Below are 22,195 nucleotides of genomic sequence, written 5' to 3' on the forward strand. Positions count from 1 at the left end.
TGTATTTATATCATAAACATTTTATGTAACATCTGATTGTAGATCATAATTAGGCCTACAACTTTCACCTAATAATTTTCACTTTGATAGGCTATGGTGTATCAGCATGTGTGGTCTATAGGGCTAATTTTAAGAATGGCTTTAAATCATTTTTTGCTAATGAACTATTCATATAGACAGTAAATAAACAAATAAATAAATACCGAAAATAAATTCATGACGTCATGGATTTTAATCATGAATCTCAGAGGGAGAGAGAAAAAAAGATTCCAGTCTTGGCTGGTAGACTATGATTGTTCCAAGTTCTAAACATTTCCACTGACTTGAGGCGGGGAGGTGTGAACAGGGAAAAACAGACGTTATTGACGCAGGAGAGATAATTCAAAACATCATTTTTACAACAAAATAGGCCCATAGGCTACATGGGTTTTGATCTTTTCCAAACGCATTCACTGCAAAGAACCATTATATCTACTTGTCACAACAGAGGGAAACCGCACACTTCAGTTGGATCCACAACAACCACAATAGATATTTGGGCTTTGGAATATAATTTGTGTGGGATGTTTAAGGGGCATCTGTGGGCACTGCTCAGTGACTTGTCTTCGCCACTAAACCACTGGGGGTGCTGGACTTAAAGATGTGTCAGGATTTGCGTAGATTATTTGCGTAGATTATTTGCGTAAATTGTCTTGTTTGTTGTTTTGTTTTTACATCACTACATCTGTGTGGGATACCTTTGCAAGACCATACTGGGTAGTGAAACACTGATTGGATTGAGTACATATAGTCACTGGACAGGTTAGTCATGGTTTTAGTTGGGATTCTACACAAGGTTTTATAGATGAGACCCGAGGTCATGAACAACACATGAAATATCTTAGAAATGACAAAATACAAAGGTCTGTATATACAGGGGGATGTGACGTTGCCTTTTCCCGCGGTGTGCCGCTTTGATGAAAAAAAATAGGCTGCAGTAATATTTATTAGACGATAGGTGGCAGCAGATCACCTGAATCTGCTGAATCACCTGAAAAACCGACAACAACACAACGCGGTTAAAATGGCACAGTGCCGCTGTCCACTATTTCTGTTCATTGACTCCACAGGAAGTGCCTGGAGTGAACCAAAGAAGAAGAAGGCTGTCTAACGTAAATAAATAAATAAATAAATAAATAATAGTATTTTCTGCCACGCTGTGGAAATAGGCTACAGTGTCCCTTTACAAGTCCAGTCACTATCCATCAACTTTGTAACACAACAGTGAAGGTAAGACATCATTTCTGCATATGGTTGTAGCTATAAAGTGAGGTGGCTAGCGAACATGTGGCTAATGGGAGCTAAATCTAAGTCCCGTGTAAACCGTAATATCTGTGTCGTTTCAACTTTGATTGAAAAATGTTTCCACCAGATTAAAGAAAACATTTAGGCCTATGTGATATTGACTGATGCGCGGTCATGCATCATGGTGTAGCTAACGCTAATCAATCTACAGTAGCTAGCTCTATTTTGAACTGAAGCTGCTGTATGGAGCTAGCTTGTCGACTGCCATGATCTGTTTTCCAATAAGGGAAATAGGAAAACAAACGCGCACATTACATTAAAAAACACATCAGTCAACATCACACAGGGTCTTTTCTTTAATCTGGTGGCAGCATTTTTCAGTAAAATGTGAAACGACGACAGATAATGGTTTATAGTGGGACATAACGTAGGTTCCATAAAGATCAGGTTGTTTGTAAACAAACTGCTTCGGTTGCTAACAGAAACATTGAAGATGATGTATGGGCTTGTTATTATTTTATAATGTTAAACATCGCAAAAACGTATTCGATTGACGTCACTCACGTACTGGCACACCCACCGCCGCCATATTGTCGACATAGCGCTTCAGCTCTCAAGTGACAGCCTATGTGGAGCAGCGTTTATAGGAAGCTAGCCGCTGTTAGCGTTACCTGTATCGTTCCAATTGTGTTTGGATGGTGACCTGCGTTAGGCATGGCTGTAGTAATGACAGCAATAAAGGCCCCGTGGGTTGTTTCTATCTCTACCGTCCTCAGACGTGAAGGGAGCGAGACGGGATACGTCAGCAGCACAGGAGAGGTGTGTGTGGATAGTTAGTTGAGACAGGTGAAACTTTCTGATAGCATCTCACAGCAAAGTCTGTTCACCTCGTTCTTTTGTTTATTTATTACAGGCATTAACGGCAGCATACAAATAACAACTGGGGTTTTTATTGCTGTCATTACCATCGCTATTTTGTAATGGAACAGAAACAACAATAAGGCTGTTACTAGTTGTCAGCTGCAGCGCTGTGTGCGCGCAGGACGGTATGTCAACAATATGGTGCCGTCCAGGGTTAGCGAATAAGGTCTATAAGACATAACAAGTATGACTGAATATATTATGATTGACGCCCCCCTCGAAATTATTAATGCCATTAAATAGGAATAGGTCTCCTTATAAAAACTTACAGTATCATTTTAGGCCTAAGTATCAATAATAATAATAATAATTTTATTTCTTTTTCAGTAAATCACAGCATCGTATTGTCAGCTCCATGTTCAACTGAGCAGAAGCAGCTGAGTCACAGACAGCATTCTGAACATGATTGCTACAGACATGCTTCCATCAAGAACCTACTTCATGAAGTATGAAGACCTCAAATTCAAGTTGCCATTCTTGTCATCAGCTCAATCCATTCCTTAAAACCACATGTGCTACATTATTTCCAGTGTCTCAATATTATTCTACAACCTGTTGTTGTGGCCAGACTAACCAGCCTCTTCTGTTCTCTTATTATGTTCAATACAATAATGTTTCACTGATGGAAGTCTCTGATTGAAATGATGTAATCAGAAGTCTAACTAAGTGGATTGGTTAATTCAATTACTTTGATGTATGCCATGCAGAATAGTCACTGTTTGTTCAAATTGTCCTACACGTATATCTTATTGTTAGGCTACTTTAGACTTATAATTGGGAAACAGGGGAAATCCAGTTTGTGTATAGAAAACTTTATTCAAACCAAATAAATATGTTTACCATATTCCACATTAGGCTACTTTGACGAAGTTTTGAGTTAAGTCCATCTTCCATTGAAAACAGTCACCTTTTTCATCCCAAAGTGAGTCCCTTGTCTACATTGGAATCTCCAGGTGAATTAGCAAAACAAAAGGTTGACTGCGGGGGAAGGGCATTGCTATTCACAGTGCATGCAACACATTAAGGCCCATTCTGAGCCAGGAAAAAACCCTGTTGAAATGATTTTCTATTGCAATGCAGACCAACAGGTTTACATTTCAAATAAATGTTTGTTTCAACATAACCACTATAGACTGTGTTAACACATTCACTGCCAGACGTTTTTTTTTTTACTGTAGTTAGCTTCTGCCAGAGGGGTTTTTTGAGGATTCTGGCTCATCTTTCAAGACCCGAGGATTCTTTTCTGCTAAGATTTTGTGAACACACAATATCTCAAAAGAACTAATACAATGTGTGCTTTCTCTGTCTAAAAGAGTTAGTTTGTAGAGTTAGTAGTTATGTAAGCATTAGCAGTTGAATACAGCATGGTTTCAGCGTCAGAAAAATTATTCAGAGATAAACGGCTTTTTGTGAAATTCGATAGAACAGTCACTTTAACCATTCATTTTTGGCATCAGTAAGACGTCAGACATCTAAACAATAGTTTTGAACAGTAATTTCCTCCATAACAGCAGGAAACCCCCCTCTGCTTCCAACTCCTCCCTCCGTGGGCGTTCTTGGCTGCAGCGGCCGTCACAAGCTTGTCACCAGTCTCACTGCTTTGCTGCTGCTGCTGCCTGTCTGCGCGGCCGCTGTTTGAGGAAGTCTGGATGGACTCGCTCGCTTCTTGGAGTTTTGGTTGAGAGCTTTGATGAAGCTTTTGCGATTCTGGTCATATTTATGCTTAGTGTTTCAAAGTGTGTTCCACCTGTAATCTATTATGCAAATTTGCAATCCCGCATCGCCAGCAATCAGCGCGAAAACGAAAGCGTTTTCCCCCATCCATTTTCATGAGAATGGCTGCTTTTTGCTTGCCTTCCTCTAGTCAGGAGAGCACTGTCGCCACTTAGTGGGTCGGTGGAATGGGTTGTAAACGTTCGGTGGCTCCAATAATTATATAAGAGATGTAAAAGGGTTAGATGCACATCCCACGGTCAAAAATTTTTTTTTCATTTTTTTGACGTAGTAATACGTCAGTGGCAGTCAACCGTTGGATTTTTTTTGACGGAGTAATACGTCGTTGGCAGTGAACGTGTTAATTAACAGCATACTCCCACATACATATCATATACTGTATCATCATATAGGTTATTACATACTGTGTAATTTACAGTGGCTGCAGTTTAATTTAACAGCAGTAATGTGTTTTATATTTCATTCATTCACACTGTTGAGCCTTTCTTTCTAAAGCTCAGTGATATGATATTGCAGTGTTTCAGATCAAATGATTGCCTTCTGTCAGTGAGTATTGTTTGTTTCATTGTTAGCACTGACAGAGAAATGGTAAAGGTTAAGGTTATCATTAGAGTCATGATCTTGAAAATGCTCTCACGTCTGGTCTTGGTCTCGTCCCAGCACGGCAACAGGCTTGGAGGGTGGAGCGCTTTGTCTCACTGAAGGTCGTCGGCAAGGGAGGACAGCGGGTTGTCCTGAAAAAGCAAGTCAAAACAGTCAAGAGAGTGCAGAGCCAGGTCCAAAAACATAATATGCACAACTTGAATGTAACAGCTTATTTCACAGTATTATTAAAGTGAAAACCAGGGTTCCAGACTAACTTTTCCACTGGTCCATACTGTAGCTGGGTATGCAGTGAACTCTTTATGCATATACTGTACAGAGCTCCAGACTAACATTGGGTGCACCATTTTGTAGGCTATAGCCTACATTTTGGGAATTTTTTAAAGTGAAACTTTATTAGATTTGCTTGTAGCCTAAATAAATGTCTGTTAAGTCTCTATCTATCACCAACTGAGTTAAGTAAGTAAGTAACACTTTATTTGTATAGCACCCTTCTCAGCACGGATGCACAGTGCTTTACAGTGGTTTAAAGTCAAAATATAAAATCCAACTAAATATAAAACACCGCAAAAAGGACATAAAGATAATACACAACATACAACATGCAGGGCTGCATGATATGAGGAAAATATGCAATGTGCGATAACACTGTTCAATATTACAATAACACAACTCAGAGAATCTCTACATTCAAGCAATTTAAAACCCCGTGGCCTGAAGTTATTATTATTATTATTTTCCTACAGTTGAATGTTGGAGCTTCACTGCAGAATAATATATGTGATTAGGGTTGCGAGGGTGCGATGTCAACCAAATAGCCATTGCGGTGGTATTTATGAATTAATTAATTGGTTTATGAAGTAGCTGCGATACTGTTTGGCTGCGACGCTGCACGTTCACAACCTGACAGCTGATCTCTGCATGAGAGACACCAGTGGATAGGCTACTACTACAGCACAGTCAAGTGGCTGAAGCACTATAGGCTATCACTACCAGTAATATTGAAAGGCGCAAAACAAATAAGTTAACGATACAGATCCTGACCAACAACGTGTGTGTTGCTGGCAGAAAACAGGCAGAATTACTGGCGGATAACGTTAGTTATCGCGTGGCTTTTGAACCTAACGTTATTGGAGAGAGAGAAACACAGCAGCATGGATGTAATGGAAGCGACTTCATGGAAATAGGCGAGTTGAATTCACAGTTGAAGACCTGTTCATTACTCACATTGGGTTGAAAACAGGAAAGAATGTGAAAGTGTCGTCTTTTTCAACATTTTCACAACACAAATGACTTCTGCTGAATCTGCTCCTAGTCCGCCTCCCCAGTCTGAACTGCACCTGGGGATAGGCGGCGCTTGTTCAACAACGTCTGCACCTCCCCCGAGCGTCATGTTGAGTGGAATTGGCCTTTTTTATGATTAAATCTGCAAATTTGTAATTCAAACAGGTAATTAATCACGATGGTCCGATGTAGAAGGCTCAGAGGTCCGCCTCCCCTCCGCTATACTGCTTCTCTAACATACTAGGGTGCGCTTGTTTAATACCACCCGCGCGTCTCGTTGAGCAGTTTGCCTTTTTTATTATTCAATCTGCAATGCAAAGCATTTTGGTAAAGAAACCGCGTCACTGGGTGGCAACGGCAATGGAACCCTATGGAGCCCAAGTGGCGCGAGGCTTGTGTGTCTGACATTATGTAAAGTCATTGCATAAATGTGTTTTTATTGAAAAAATCCTCGTCTTGTTGTTGGAGTGGATATCATGGTGCAATGTTGTTATGGTCAATATATAATATAATATAATATATCACGCAGTATTTGTGAGGGGTTTATATCCACCCCATGGCTGTGTGTGTTTCTCTTAGGGTTTAAATTTAATTTAATTTAATTTTGTCCAATATTCAAATATTCCAGGATTGCATGTTGTGTTACAAATAAATATGATTTCTATCTAACTTAGATAGTTTTCTTGTAAAAAGTTTGGGTTAGCTATAGGGGTGTCACAATATATCGTCCCACGAAATTTCGCGATAGTAAAACGTCACGATATGTATCGTTGAGATGAAATCTCATATCGTGGAAAAAAAAAAAACATTTTTTTTGTTTTTTTTTCAAAAGTAGACAAAGAAACGTCTTTGTTTGTTGAAGTTCAATGTGTGGAAAGTAGTTCAGTTGAACAAGTCTCTGAAGAGACACATGAGAAGTTATACAGGAGAGAAACCATTCAATTGAGTTTCTGGCAAAACTGTTTACTTGACAGGAAAAACTGAAGATGCATAAAAAATAGACTAAGAAAAGTCTTGTTGTTTGAGTTTGAAGAAAAACTGAAGATGCATAATGAGAATTTATACTGCTGAGAAACCTTTTAGTTCAAAGTAAATCTAAGTGACGGTGTAACTCATTCTATTTCAAGATAAGCCTTATCTCCAATCTCATGTTTTTTCTAGTTGTTATTGTAATAACAATTTCCCACAACAGCATGTTTTGTATTTGTGCATTTCAAATAAAATACTACTTTTCCAGTCATATATTGTCATTATTCAAGTTTAAAAAAATATTGTTAAAATCGTATCGTATCGTATCGTATCGTTATCGTGAACCCAGTATCGTGATACGTATCGTATCGTGAACTGAGTGTATCGTGACACCCCTAGTTAGCTAGGGTTTGAGCTTTCTTAAAGCTCATAGCTTTCTGGGAAATATCCAAACAGCTGGTGTTTGAACAGGAGAAGGAACACAATTTACATTAACCTTAACATGAATTGAAACTCACTCACCTTGAATTCTTGTAATGTTACAAGTCACAATGTCTGTCTTTGAGGTGCTTCAAAGTTGGAAATGTTTAGCCTACTAGCGTTAGTCCTTTGGAATGAATAAAAACTGCAACCGCAGTGGCACAGGCTGTCAGGTGACTTCCGCCTGTAGAGGCTGCTCACACGTGCCACCTGGCGGCTCTTTTGCGCGCTGCAGCTGCTGGTGAAAAAGGGAGGGGGGGAAATCACCCTAATTACTCCGGGAGGCCGCTGCACCGCCACAGCGTCACGTCTCCCTGGTTATACAGACCTCTGTACACTGGAGGGGTGCTTTAAAGCTGAAACCAGAACAGTCGATTCCTCTCTGCTGTCCTCATCTTCACCTTCCATCTGGCAACAGTTAACATAATAATAATAATAATAATAATAATAATAATAATAATAATAATAATAATAATAATAGTAGTAGTAGTAATAATTAGTAGTAGTAATAATAATAATTATAGACTCTGGAGATGATGCGCCATGGGCACACTTTTTTTGGGGTGTGACTGCACTCTGTCGGGTCCCCAGCAGCGCACCCCCCAAGTTTGAAGTCAATCGGACGAACGGTTCTCAAGATACACCATTTTTTGTGCTGCCAGTAGGTGGCGCTATGACTACACACACTGTACTCTGATATCCTCTGTCTCCTCTACCCTTCCAGCTCCATGGACCAATCATCATGAGACTCCACATCAGGACCATCCCCCCACTCCTCCCCTTCCTAGAATCCCTGCCCCGCCAGTGGGCGCACCGACGCTGCCTGGCCAGCCTCTCAGCCAATGGTGGACGGCTCAGCGCGGACAGTCCGGCACCTCGGCCCGCTGTGATTGGTCCAGACTCGGTGGAGGTGTTTGGCCACATCCACCGACGTGACGACTTCACCAACGTGACGCAGAGGATCCTGGACAAGGTCGGCCGCAACCTGCACAACCAATCACATCATCCTCTCTGGCTGATCAAGGAGCGGATCAAAGCTCACTTCTACAGGTGAGCCAATCAAAGCTCACTTCTACAGGTGAGCCAATCAAAGCTCACTTCTACAGGTGAGCCAATCAAAGCTCACTTCTACAGGTGAACCTATCAAAGCTCACTTCTACAGGTGAACCTATCAAAGCTCACTTCTACAGGTGAGCTGCTGCTGAGGCAAGATGCCCCCGTCGCTCTGGCCGACAACAGTCTGAGACATTTTTTTTTCCTTTCTTTTTTTAGAAAGCTCCAATAGTTTCTCCCCAGACTCTATACATAAATGAGTCTGTGCCACTTCACAGCCCCTGCTGCTATTTTGAGGGTGGGTCCAGGGCTCAAAATTGAATGACTGACAGGTTCTAGCACCAATGAGAGAGTGGTTCATTTTCAAAAGTCAACAGAGTTAGGTTTGATGGGCACGCCTGATCGCTAAAGTCGTTACTGATTGGTGCCCCCAGGATTTCGGGGGAACCAATCACTGGCCAGGATTCTGAGCTAGAAGTGTCCCAGACAGAGAGATCTGGAGCATACAGTAACGTAGTTAGCATAGCTAACGTACTGTATCAGCGGTAAGAACTCTCATGGGTCTGGCGTTGAAACTTGAGCTCCACTACCAGCGTTGCATTGCCATCAGCGTTGACGTTCTCCCTGCTCCAAAGAGCGTCTTGATTTTTGAATGGATTCACCAGAAAACAATTAGTTCAACTTATTAGCATGCGTCAGCCATCAAGAATTGAACCTCTGATTGGTTCCGCCTGGACGCCATTATCAGACGCAACACAACACAAAGCAACTCACAATTGCAAGAAGAAACGATCTACTGAAATATGAATCTGCGTGGGGGTCCCCGGGTAGTGCAGCGGTTGATTCCCTGCCAGGGCTCGACATTAACGGATGCCTGGTTGCCCCGGGCAACCCCCAAAAAATAAGTCAGTCAACCATATCTTTGCCTTTGGTGGCCACAGTGGCAACCACGTTTTAACATGGAAAAAAATATGTACAGCAGCAAACAGCAAAATATACACCAAATAAATCATTTTTAATACTTGTGAGTGACATATATGTGACATTTTATTGCTGTTACAATTGGAACGATGTTACTAATTACCAGTCGGAACCTAGGTTGCATGCATGCTGCACGTGCAGTGTGTTTAACGAGTACTGACTCGGACAGGTGGCTGCTCGCTCGCACACAATCACAGCGGCTGCAGGACGCACCGAGAAGATTCAGATTTCAGATTCATTTATTAAGGACTGCACAACAAGTCAGCAGAATTTGCTTTCGGTACAGCAATTGTTAAGCACATGAATATTGTGTCAGCATGAGACATTACAGTACATAGACAGACATATGACAACATAAATACAGAACATTCAACAAATACATTGCTAGAGAGGTATGCAGTGAGGTTTCAGAGGTGAGTGGAGTTCAGAAACCTGATGGCAGTGGGAAAAAAACTGTTTTTAAATCGTGTTGTTTTGGTGGAGAGTGATCTGAAGTGCCGTCCAGAGGGCAACAGTTGGAACAGGTGATTGGCTGGGTGAGATGGGTCAGAAACTATTTTTTGTGCTCGTGTGATTGTCAGTTTGTGGTAGAGAGTGTCCAGTGATGGGAGTGGGGTACCTATAATTTTTGAAGCTTTTTTTATTATTCGTTGGAGTTTGTTGCGTGAGTTACTGTCCAGGTTGCCGTACCAGATGGTTATGGATGAGGTGAGGATGCTTTCTAGTATGGCTGTATAGAACTGGAGGAGCAGATTGGATTTTACTTTGAATTTTTTGAGCTGCCGGAGGTGAAAAAGTCTTTGATTTGCCTTTTTGATTATGTGACCGGTGTTATTGTCCGATTTGAGTGTGTTGCTGATGTGGGTGCCCAGGAATTTGTATGTGTCTGTGGTGGTTATGGGTTGTCCGGAGATGTGGAGGGGTGTCTTGGGGGGTGGATTCCGTCGGAAGTCTGTCCCCCAAGACACCCCTCCACATCTCCGGACAACCCATAACCACCACAGATATCAATGCAGATGAAGTCTGACTCTGGCTGGGTCAAAGCCCCGACTAATAACGCTAAGCCTGCGTCAGCATCAACATCACAAATCCAGCTGCAAGATTATAATTCAAGCGACAAGGAACAAGAACCGCCCGCACAGAAGGACAAGGAAATTATTTGTCAAGTCATGGGAGGTGAAATACCCCTGCGTCTTTGAACGGGATGGAAAACTAATGCTATACTGCAAAGCATGTAGCCTACAACAAGCCTACAATATACACCTCGACCAGGACATCCTTCAAAACTTTTTACCACCGCGCATTAACGCTTTACATCCCTCCCTCGTCTGCTGGAGCGATCAAGTAAAGAACGGATCAGATCAGGCATGCAAGAGGTAGGCCTACGTCTGCTCTAACGTTATTAATTCATTTGAGAAAAGAGGTGGGGGCAAATACTATTTGTTTTGCCCCCACTTGTGTATTCCTCTACTAGTTGCCTGTCACATACGGGATGAGAGAGAGAGGGAGCGTTGCGGGGACAGGGCTGCAGGAACAGGGGGCCCCAAACCACTGTCATCATAGTAACCCTGAATGAACATGAATGACGAGGCATAGGCTACTTCATTATCAATAACGCTTTTAATTAATAAATTAAGCACAACAATAACTGTTAAAAAATTATACGAAAATGAAAGTTCACAAATATTAGTTAACACATTGACTGCCAGCCGTTTTTTTCTTGCTGTAGATAGCTTCTGCCAGGTTTTTTTTTGAGGATTCTAGGCTCATTTTACAAGAGCCGAGGTTTCTCTTCTGTTACGACTTCGTGAACACCAATCATCTAAAAAGAACTAATAGAATGTGTGCTTTCTCTGTCTAAAAGAGTTAGTTTGTAGAGTTAGTAGTTATGTAAGCATTAGCAGTTGAATACAGCATGGTTTCAGCATCAGAAAAAATATTTAGAGATAAACGGCTTTTTGTGAAATTCGATAGAACAGTCACTTTAACCATTCATTTTTGGCATCAGTAAGACCTAAACAATAGTTTTGAACAGTAATTTCCTCCATAACAGCAGTAAACTTCCCTCTGCTCAACTCCTCCCTCCTGTGGGCGTTCTTTTTGGCTGCAGCGCCATGTCACAAGCACTTTCCTACCTTTGCAAATGCACTTTCTCATACTCTCGACCTCTCAAATAAATTTCTGAATAGAAATTAAATTACTCTAAATTATAGCGAAAAAGAAACAAAAAAGAATGGGTTGAAAATCCCATTCTAAAAGCCTTTTAGAATGGGATTTGTTTCCAATTTGGTGTCGGACTAGGGGGCAGTCCCCGCTTGTCACCAGTCTGATTGCTTTGCTGCTGCTGTGCGGGTGTGAGCCTGTCTGTGCGGCCGCTCTTTGAGGAAGTCTGGTTAGACTCGCTCGCTTCTTGGAGTTTTGGTTGAGGGCTTTGATGAAGCTTTTGCGATTCTGGTCATATTTATGCTGCGTGTTTCAAAGTGTGTCCCACCCGCAATCCACTATGCAAATCTGCAATCCCGCACCGCCAGCAATCAGCGCGAAATGAAAGCGCCTTCGCCAATCCACCTTCATGAGAATGGCTTCAGTCACACTGCTTTTTGCTTGCCTTCCTCTAGTCAGGAAAGCACTGTCACCACTTAGTGGGTCGGTGGAATGGGTTGTACACGTTGTACACGTCCAATACCTATATAAGAGATGTAAAAGGGTTCGATGCACATCCCACCGTCAAAAAAAAAATATCGATTTTTTTTTGACGAGTCAACTCGTCGCTGGCAGTGAACAGCTGGATTGTGTTTGACGACTACACTCGTCGCTGGCAATCAAGGTGTTAAACAAATGCTTTCAGTGCAAATGCATTATAAAAACAAAAAATAACTAAGTTAATAGAAAAATAAAGTTTGTCTCCCGCAAAAAAAACCTTTGTGGAGAGTGGAAGAGAGCAAACCTTAAAAAATCCCACAGCAACACTGGTCTTTGTAGTAGAATTTTTTTTAAAAGCCTTTATTTTAAACATGGCTATAGATTAAAAAACACCAACATGTTTCTGCTCACACAGGAGCCTTCATCAGGGAGTAAGAGCTCATCTATTCCAAAAAATAACTAAGATTTGTTTAGAAAACGAAATTACACAAAATCATTATTATTATTATCGTTACTACTACTACTACACCTGGTGCGCGCACTGAATAGGCCTATTATACTATATAGCCTACTATTCACCTTATTCTTTGCCCACACATGGACGCTTCCGCATTACGTCATTTCGTAATAGTATTTCCGTTTTGACTTGCCAAAAACCCCGCAGGCAAAATGGCCGCGCACACTCCGCTCCTAAAGTGGCAAAATTACTCCCCCATAAACTAACATATCTTGGCCAATACGTATGTAACATACAAAATAAAACAACCCGTAATATCTTAATTTTATGTGAATGCAGAGGACATGTAACTGTTTAGTTAAACTTGCATTCCAGGAATATTGTGCTCTTAAGATGACGTTAGTGGAGTCGAGGCTGTTGCGTCCTGAAACCCACATAGGTTGCGTGCGATTCGAGGCGTAACCTATGTGCGTTTTAGCGTAACCTATGTGCGATTCGAAATAACGCATCCGAGATAGAAACGTTATGAATATAGCCACGTTATAAACAACAAACTAACGCTGGTGATCCGTATGGAAACAGTGTTACTCGAAATGGTTAAAAGTTATATCAATTTGGTCATTCAGTGGCATTTTACTGCCATATAACATAACTAACTAGTGGCTAATATTAGCCACAGAAGGCAACTAGCACTGAACCGGAAGAACAAATACGTTTGCGTTGAACGCGGAAGAGAGAAAAAGTGGGCGTGGTGAATAAGGTGAATAGACTATTATACTTACTTTTTTGTCACATCTTCATTATTAACTGCATAGTATCTTTATTACTCAAAATATAAGGCGACTAAAAATGGCAACCATATTTCTATTTTGGCAACCATAAGCTCCTGCCAGGTTGCCACTCCGGCAACCACTTTTAAAAGTTAACGTTGAGCCCTGCCTGCTTACCAATACGAGGGTCGCAGGTTCAAGTCCCCGTGTTACCATCCGGCTTAGTCAGGTGTCCATACAAGCGCAATTGCCTGTGTCTGTGGGTGGGAAGCCGGATTAAGGGTATGTGTCCTGGTCGCTGCACTAGTGCGACCTCTGGTTGGTTGAGGCACCTGTTCGGGGGAGGGGAACTGGGGGGAATAGCGTGATCCTCCCACGTGCTATGTCCTGCCAGTGAAACGCCTCGCTGTCAGGTGAAAAGAAGCGGCTGGTGACTGCACATGTATCGGAGGAAGCATGTGCTAGTCTTCAACTCTTCCTAGATCGGCAGAGGGGGTGGAGCAACGCCCGAGATAGCGAGGGAAATTGGCCAAGTGCAATTGGGGACAAAAGGGGAGGGGTGTGTGGTCTGGAGAAAAATCGGAACAATTTTTTTTTCACATTGTCACATCTTCTCTTAATCTTTGCAGTAACTAATGTCAGCTGTTGCTCGTTCTGCAGTGCGTACATCGGTCGCTGGGGCAACCCTCTCTTCTCTGTCCATGACAACCTGAGTCCTGTGGTCACAGTCGAGCAGAACTTCGACAGGTCAGCAGCTTCACTGATTGATTGATTGATTGATTGATTGATTGATTAGCGATTGGTTTGACTGATTGATTACGGCGTTTTCCACAAGCAGAATGGGTAATAATTGTACTGCAAACATTAATTGCGATGAACTGATTTTGACTGTGAATTGGGATTTGCAAATACATGAAAGTTCAATGTCAATGATTAGTGATTCTAGTAATCCATTTAGAAATAAATATTCAAATGTTAAGCATGTTTTATCCATAAAGCATATTTCACTGAATATGAAGTAGGGGTGCACCGATCAAGTTTTTTGCCACCGATCACCGATATATAAACTCCTCAAAGAAAGTTTGGAAACGTTATTTTAGGTTGATTATTTCTCCCCTTTAATAATACCAATTGGCATTGTATTTTATATCGTTGGAAAGCCTGATTAGTGATAGGGCTTTTTTTTTTATTTAAAAAAGAAAGAAAAAAAAAGAATTAAATATAAAAAAAATATCGGCAATCAGCCGAAATATCGGCAATCAGCCGATCGCATATTTGAGGTCAAAATCGGCCGATACAGATTGCTTGCCGATCGATCGGTGCACCCCTAATATGAAGTGCTAAACTTGGTGAATAATTCCTAGAGTCACTAGAAGAAGATAATCTGATTGGTGTAAATTATTTGATTGACAGCTTACTGATCCCACCCGACCATCCCAGCAGGAAACGGGGAGATAACTACTACCTGAACAGGTGAGTGACACCTGGGTCTGACCCACTGACAAGGCTAGTAATAGTAATCGCCTGGTTCCCTCATCTGGAAGTCATTGGGTTTTTGAAATGGGTATTTTGGTTAGATGCCTTAAATAAGGTCTGTGGTTAACAAAAGTTTCTGCAACGGAGACTTTTGTGTTCAGCAAGATAATTTTCCACAAATAAACACCACTTTTTTATATTTTTGTAGCGTTTTCTGGCGATCACGTTTTTGGCGATCACATAGAAATATTGTGTTGTCCTGGAAAATTATTTCAACATTCCCCTATTTTCCTTTAGCTGATAATTAACTACTAGGCTATCTATCAGAGCTCTCCAAAGCAGATAACAATGCCTTCTGAAAGGGCTAAGCTATGTTCAGGATCATATTAATGTTGAAATGGTAGCTTATAGATGAGAGTATTTTGAATAGGCTCCTCTCTGTTATGTTGTGGAAACGCTGTGAATGCACCCCAAAGTCACTGAACATGGTAGCACATGCAGGTTAGATGACGGCCAAAACTAATAATGTAAGTTATCTTATCCTTCAAATGTGAATATTAGGGTAACTGGCTGGTAACTGTGGCCGTTTTTATTAGGTTTACACAAAAACACATCCCATCTCAAAAGTATAAATTCCACCACCTTACATGAACATCATTCTATGATCAACTTGTCATAACTTCTAAGCATGTAAGAGATGATTTAATAGATAAGTTATAGCCATAGACTGTATGTCTTTTAAATCAGACAAAACCTTCTAACTTTTTCTTACAATGGCTTTCTTCAAGGAACTGGACTCCATAATTCTGTCTTACATTTGGAACTATAAGAACCATAGAATTCACTTGTTTATTGTTTATTTTGCACAAAGAAAATGAATAACAACAGATAGTACAAGTATCTTAATACAAAGAAAATCGTGCAGGTGAGGGAAGGAAACCCGGAGGGGCTTATAGAGTCTCACCTTATTTAAAAGAAAATCTAAACAAATTAAATACTATTGATGAAAGAAAAACAAACAATCAAGACAATACATTTAAAACAATATAAAAAGTAAAACATTTTTTTTTTGAGAATTGGCCAAAGTTCTGAAAAACTGACTGTTTAACACGTTCACTGCCAATGACGAGTTGACTCATCAAAAAAAATCCAACGGTTGACTGCCAATGACGAGTTGAGTCGTCAAAAAAAAAAAAAAAAAAAAACGACGGTGGGACGTGGATCAACGCCCCCCACGTCTCCTATAAAAATATTGGAGCCACCGAACGTGTACAACCCATTCCACCGACCCACTAAGTGGCGACAGTGCTCTCCAGACTAGAAAAAGCCGAGCCAAAACTGCAGGGGAACGCGCGAGGAAACCATTCTCATACTGTAAAATGGATTGGTGAAAACGCTTTCGCTTTCGCGCATTATCGCGCTGGGAGCTGGCGGTGGGGGATTGCAAATTTGCATAATAGATTATGCGTGCAACACACTTTGAAACACGGCAGAAAGCCCACAATCGCACGCAGCTTCATTGCAGCTGAGCTCACAACCGAAACGACTCATGCAGACTCGCCCAAAGAGCAGCCGCCAGCAGCCAGGCAGCACAGACAGGCAGAGCCTCGCTTGTGACAAACGCTGCAAAGCCACCAGAGACACACCCATGGAGGGAGGAGTTTGAAGGAGAGGGGGGTTTCCTGCTGCTATGGAGGAAATTACTGTTCAAAACTATTGTTTAGATGTCTGACGTCTTACGCCAAAAATAAATGGTTAAAGTGACTGTTCTATCGAATTTCACAAAAAGCCATTTATCTCAGAATAAATTTTCAGACGCTGAAACCATGCTGTATTCTACTGCTAATGCCTACATAACTACTAACTCTACAAACTAACTCTTTTAGACAGAGAAAGCACACATTCTATTAGTTCTTTTGAGATCATTTGTGTTCACAAAATCTTAGCAGAAAATAATCCTCGGCTCTTGAAAGATGAGCCAGAATCCTCAAAAAAAAACCTTGGCAGAACCTACATACAGTATTGAAAAAACGGCTGGCAGTGAATGTGTTAAAAGATCAGCAGATCTGGTGTGAAAACAATGAATGAGAGACCTACTAATAAAGAATCTGTCAAAAGAATTGGGAAGTGAATTATTGAGAAATTGAAACACAAAAAAGACATATTTGAAATGTATTAAAGGTCCCATACTGTGAAAATCGCTTTTGATTGGGTTTTGTGGTTTGTATAAACTTGGGGGTGTCTGTACAAGTCTGTAAAAGTATGAAATCACTTCCTACAGTCATTCCTCTCCCTCCCCTGCCACAAGATGGAGCCACAGGAGAGGCGAATTAGAGTTCCAGAATTTGCAAGGATTTTCTACGTCACATGTCGCCAATCAATCAAAAATTCACAGGGCCCGCCCAGAGCCCGCCCTCTCTCTCCCATGATTGTGACCTCAACCTAGCTTGTTGTGAACGTGACTGCCAGCCTACAGTCAAGGCTGCCAGCTCGCACTCGCTGCTCCGGCGGCCATGTCGTCAAAAAAGAAGTGCATTGTACCCGGTTGTATTCAACCACCAAACTCATCACTGCACAGCTTTCCTCAAGAGAAATATCTTGTGGATAAATGGATGGATAAATTAGTACTGGAGAAAGGATCCATTCCAACAATACGGGACCCTTCCCACAGCATTGAGACGGTGAGTTTATTGACGCAATACTGTAATATAATTTCGTTTTTGCTAACAGCTGGCCATGACATCGTTATGTGTGCTTGTTTGTGTTTCTCCTCGTTACAAACAGTGAGGAGATAGTGCTGAAAATGGCTATTATACAGTATGTGCATGGGCGTGCTCTAACTGTAATGCATCTCCAAAGCAAACACTTTGTGGTAGTGTCGCCTAACGTAACTTTGTCTGTAATATTGTTAAAATCGGGCCACTTGCAGGATTATTATGCCAGCTCTGGGAGTATGAAGGCAGCACCAGCTGAGCTAACGTTCATTTAGCCACAGACCTACTGTAGTATAAACTGCTCTTCAATATAACTAACGCTAGCCGTTATGAATCTCTTCAATATAACTAGCTGATATTGAAATAACTAACGCTATAGTTTTGTAAACAGTTGTTGTCGCAACCATAAACATGATTCTCTGGAGGTTATCATGTCCTATTTTCCTTGAGACAGTTGGAGACATTTAGAATACATGGTAATTATTGAGCCAACTTTCCTCTTTTGTGTCTCTCTAGTAGGCTACAGTCTGACTTCCCCACCTACCAAGAGAGACCATCCAGGATCCTGCCGTCTGGTTAGCCGACTTTCAGTAGGCCTACGGTATGTTTACCAACACATTTTTATTGTACACACAAAACTTTGTAAATATGACAATTCAATAAATATAGAAATGTTATTATAAAATAATCTGTACATGAAAATCGCTAATTTGCTACATAATGATGTACACTCTTCTGTAATGGAACCGTTTTCCCCCCCATTCAGTCACGTCTCCTGAAGCATCATCAGCATCGAAGAGTGCAGCACCCAGCACACACCTGCAACCGAGAAATCCTCCAGCTACCTAGCTGACAAAATATCTGTCTGTAGACATTGAGAATAGAGTACACATACTGTCAAATATATTTCATATATTTTTGTAATACTTAGTCTCATATAATTTATGTGATTGATAGCCTACAGCACCACTTTACTGCTACAGTGGAACATTCCTGTGATTTTGCAGCATAGCATGGTCCTGCACAAGCATTTTGTGTGTATTTTCTATAATAAAATAATTAGATTCTGTAAGAAGTCAGTGTTACTGTTTATCTACTTGGATGTGTAATACAGTACAACACAATTACTTTGCTCAAATTTATTGTCATGTACAGTATCCATGTTGGCCATATTTGTCAAATCAATGCATGCACAGAATACACAACTGCTATACTGTAATAATTCCTAAGCTGTAAGGGTCCATAGTCTGATTTTGTTCATTGCATTCTGAAGTGAACATAGACGCCAAGATGATCCTGAACAGGCTTGATTCTTCTGGCAAGTGGCAACTTAAAGGAATGAAAACGGGTAACTTATTGCATTTTGCAAGCTTCAGAACATTACAATGACATTTATTATTTTGCAAGGGCAAATTAGATGTGAGTAATATTACTGTACAGACTACTGTAACATACAACCATAAAGGTATCAACTCAAGAAGTAAGATGTTATACACGGGTGGAATGACACTGGCATGAATTAGAATTACAACAGTCATGTCCAAATTAATACGGTAGATAGCATAGGACACAATAAGCATTATTTTTTACATGTGTCATGTCAATATTTGTATCCCTTGATGAATCTTCACATCAATTTGATGCATTTGAACGTAAATGAACGTTATGCGTATGTCTGCTGTGGATTAGCCAGTCAGTAGTAGCTACATCCACACAGCAGGCAAGCTGGCGTTTATTGCTTATTAAAAAGGATCCCCATTATCTGCCGCCTAGACAACAGCTAACTAGTCTTCCTGGGGTCCAAATAGGCTATAGTGACAATATAATATAACACTAGGGATAATGGCCATGACAGACACGGAAATCTGCAAGTTTACTAGCTATGCTAACGTTAGCGACACAAGCCAAAGCTAGATAAAAACACTCCACTTACCGCATCGAAACAGGGTCCGCTCACTATGCCAACAACCCGCAATGCGAATGGGGTCCGCTCAACTGTTCCTTTTCCTCTAAATCCGAATCTGTCAAACGGTCTCACTTTCACACTTTTTTTGTGACTCAGCTCAGTGCAGCTAGCTAAAGCTACAGGCAGCATACAGGCACAGTCGCGTGATTTCGAATCGCACATAGGTTACGCAAGCACAGACAGTAGTTGCTCTGCTCAGTCAGCGTTTGCTTTGAGTGACAGATCAGGCGGCCAATCAGAAGGGCACCTCACCGGAGCGCCTCATCGGCCAATGAGACCAAGGCCTTTGTAGAAAAAACTGACTATACTGAGCTGCAGAGGGTAAATACAAGAAAACAATCGAGATGTCTCCAAATCCCAAACAGAATGCATGACCTTATTTTAAAGACCCCTGACAAATGTTTAAAACAGCAGAAAACTACACAATATGGGACCTTTAATGTCAAATATGTTCAGCTTATGTAACAGCTTCAGAGTTTGAAATAATGGGACAGTGTGAGCATTCCAGGGAGAGTTCGTGAACAATCTAACAAAACAAAAAATTAATAAGAAAATGGGAGAAAGACTGGTTTTGAACGTGCTTGCCCAGATATGTTTCCATAAGAAATTAAGGGATAAATCATAGACTAGTATAGATCCAGGAAGTTTTTCCTTGACAAGACATGTTTTACTCTCCGTAAAATACCACAGTTTTTTGCAACTTTATTTGACACATAGCCTAAGAGATTTGTTTTTTCCAATTAAGTTGATCATCAATGACTTGTAAAACCCCAAGTATGAAGGAGGGCTGGCTTTACCAGTGTATAGGCACTACTACTGGGCTGCCAATGTTAGGGCTCTAATGTTTTGGTGGCAAGGGACTCCTGCCAATTTAACTCTTGGGGCCCCCCTGTGGCTCAAAATGGAGACCAGCTCTATTGCCAACTCCTCCCAGCCATGTTATTTTCTAAGCTAGAGAGGCCTCTGACTTTACAAAAAATAAATAAAAATAATTCTAAACCAAGTTAGGAATGTTTTGAGTCTACCAGATGTTTCTGTCCACACACTAATGTGTTTCAATCACTCTTTTTTGCCTCCATGGTCAGACAAAAACTACCATGCCTGGAGGGAGAAGGGGTTGGTTTCCATCAGACTTGAGACTTGACTTGGACTTGTGACCAAAGACTTGAGACTTGACTTGGACTTGCAAAAAATGACTTGTGAGCATCTCTGAGACCTATACACAGATGGTCATTTTGCATCCTTTGATCTACTGAAGAGGACGTTTGAGTGGCCCGGCACGAACTAGCTCAGATACCTGCAAATCAGAGATTATGTTCGATCCAAGATTCGTGGCTTTGAAGTTCTTCTAAATGAGCGTTTTTTTATTATGTTTTGTGAAGCCCCCCTCACTCCAGGCATCTTATTTGTAGATGTTGTCTGTTTAACGCAGTGGGCAACAGAATTAGGGAATGTATGAAGCCAGTCGTGAAATTCCATTAATTCGAAAAGTCCGCAGGGGGGCGCACGTCAGGTCCGGAAGTGACGGCACGTACATTGGCTCCAATGTAAAAATGAGCCGACTTCTCTCTCGTTCTGTGTCTTAAATAAACATTTTCCGAATGAGCTTATGGTCTGAATAAACAATTTCAAGTCTTTTTCATGCTCTCCTGGGCTCCGTTTTCTAAATTATGGTCCCATTTCGAGTAAAAGAGCCGATAAAAATTATAACTTTGGGGGCGGGATTTTCTTTGATTGACACCAGCCAGCCCAACCAGTTGCCAAGGCAGGCTAGCTAGCTAGCTAGCAACGTAGCCAGAGATTAAAAGTAAAATAACAGAAACAGCGTTACCCTTATGATATTTTAATGATGTTAGTAGACACACGTAATAGTATAGGTCCCCGTTATGAGGTATGTTGATCAAAAGAACACCTAAAACGCTATATCGAAATCGGGTTTTAGTGGACGGGCAGCTCTGAAGTTGGGGCTTCAGAGCTGATCTGCGGCTAGCTAGCTAGCAACGTAGCAACATATAGAGCCCCCGAGGTCTGTTGATCAAAAGAACACCTAACGCTATATCGTTATGTAATGTGACTTGTGACATGATCACCACATGTCAATAAATATAACGTTTTTGCACATTTGAATGCTGCTGGTCGTTTGTTTAACGCTGTATATATTGGACATTTAAAGCTGATACACAATTGTGTTGAGGTAATTCCGCAAAGCTCAGTTAAAAATATAACGTGTAACACTTAAAACAATCAAATGTAAATTTTTCACAGTAATACAGTCCAGCCCATGGTGAGCTAATTGTTTGAATTATATCGAAATATATTTGTATGGTGTAGCAGACATTACAATAATATGACAATATAAGCCAGTTACCCTAACGCTAGCTAGAGAGAGCAATTTCAGCCCACCAGATATCACCATATTTCATTTCAATAAATATTAAGCATTCATTGATTGAAGCAGACTGCTGGTTTCTCCGTCGTCATGTCCTGTGGTCCAATCTTCGGTTCGTATCACTCGACATCAACAATCTTATACATGATAATATACAACAAGGCTATCTTTGTTGACAATGTTTATTGACAAAAGCATTAAAACAAGCAAATATAACAATATTCTCCGGTCACTGGCACTAGCTACAACTTGAACAGAATATTATAGCTTTGATCTTCACAAATCATGATCCTCTGTTGTGTAGTTTAGCGTTAATCTCAGGAGAACAGAATATTATTGCTTTGATCTGTGTGTCCCATCTGGTACTGGACGGCGACTACCCCTGGAAGAAACAAATTAGACACTGTTAATCACTGTATAACGTTAACGTTTGCTTACCCAACACTACGTGCGATTGGTAAATACTGTAAA

General features: G+C 41.0%; 1 protein-coding gene across 2 annotated transcripts in view; it reads left to right on the plus strand.

The window, feature by feature from the left end:
- fars2 (phenylalanyl-tRNA synthetase 2, mitochondrial) overlaps positions 1 to 22,195 on the plus strand; it is a 422,848-nt gene that overhangs the window by 66,191 nt on the left and 334,462 nt on the right. The window contains exons 2-4 of one of the 2 annotated variants that reach the window (XM_083652493.1): positions 8,000 to 8,325; positions 13,840 to 13,926; positions 14,593 to 14,652. In XM_083652493.1, the coding sequence (XP_083508619.1) occupies positions 8,018 to 8,325; positions 13,840 to 13,926; positions 14,593 to 14,652 (455 nt within the window). In that variant the 5' untranslated portion in view covers positions 8,000 to 8,017. Of the gene's footprint in view, positions 1 to 7,999; positions 8,326 to 8,456; positions 8,466 to 13,839; positions 13,927 to 14,592; positions 14,653 to 22,195 lie in introns of those variants that run through there. The other variant, XM_083652494.1, reaches the window with a different exon arrangement.

Source organism: Poromitra crassiceps, assembly GCF_964638095.1.
Source record: "Poromitra crassiceps genome assembly, chromosome: 2".
NCBI classification, from domain to species: domain Eukaryota; kingdom Metazoa; phylum Chordata; class Actinopteri; order Beryciformes; family Melamphaidae; genus Poromitra; species Poromitra crassiceps.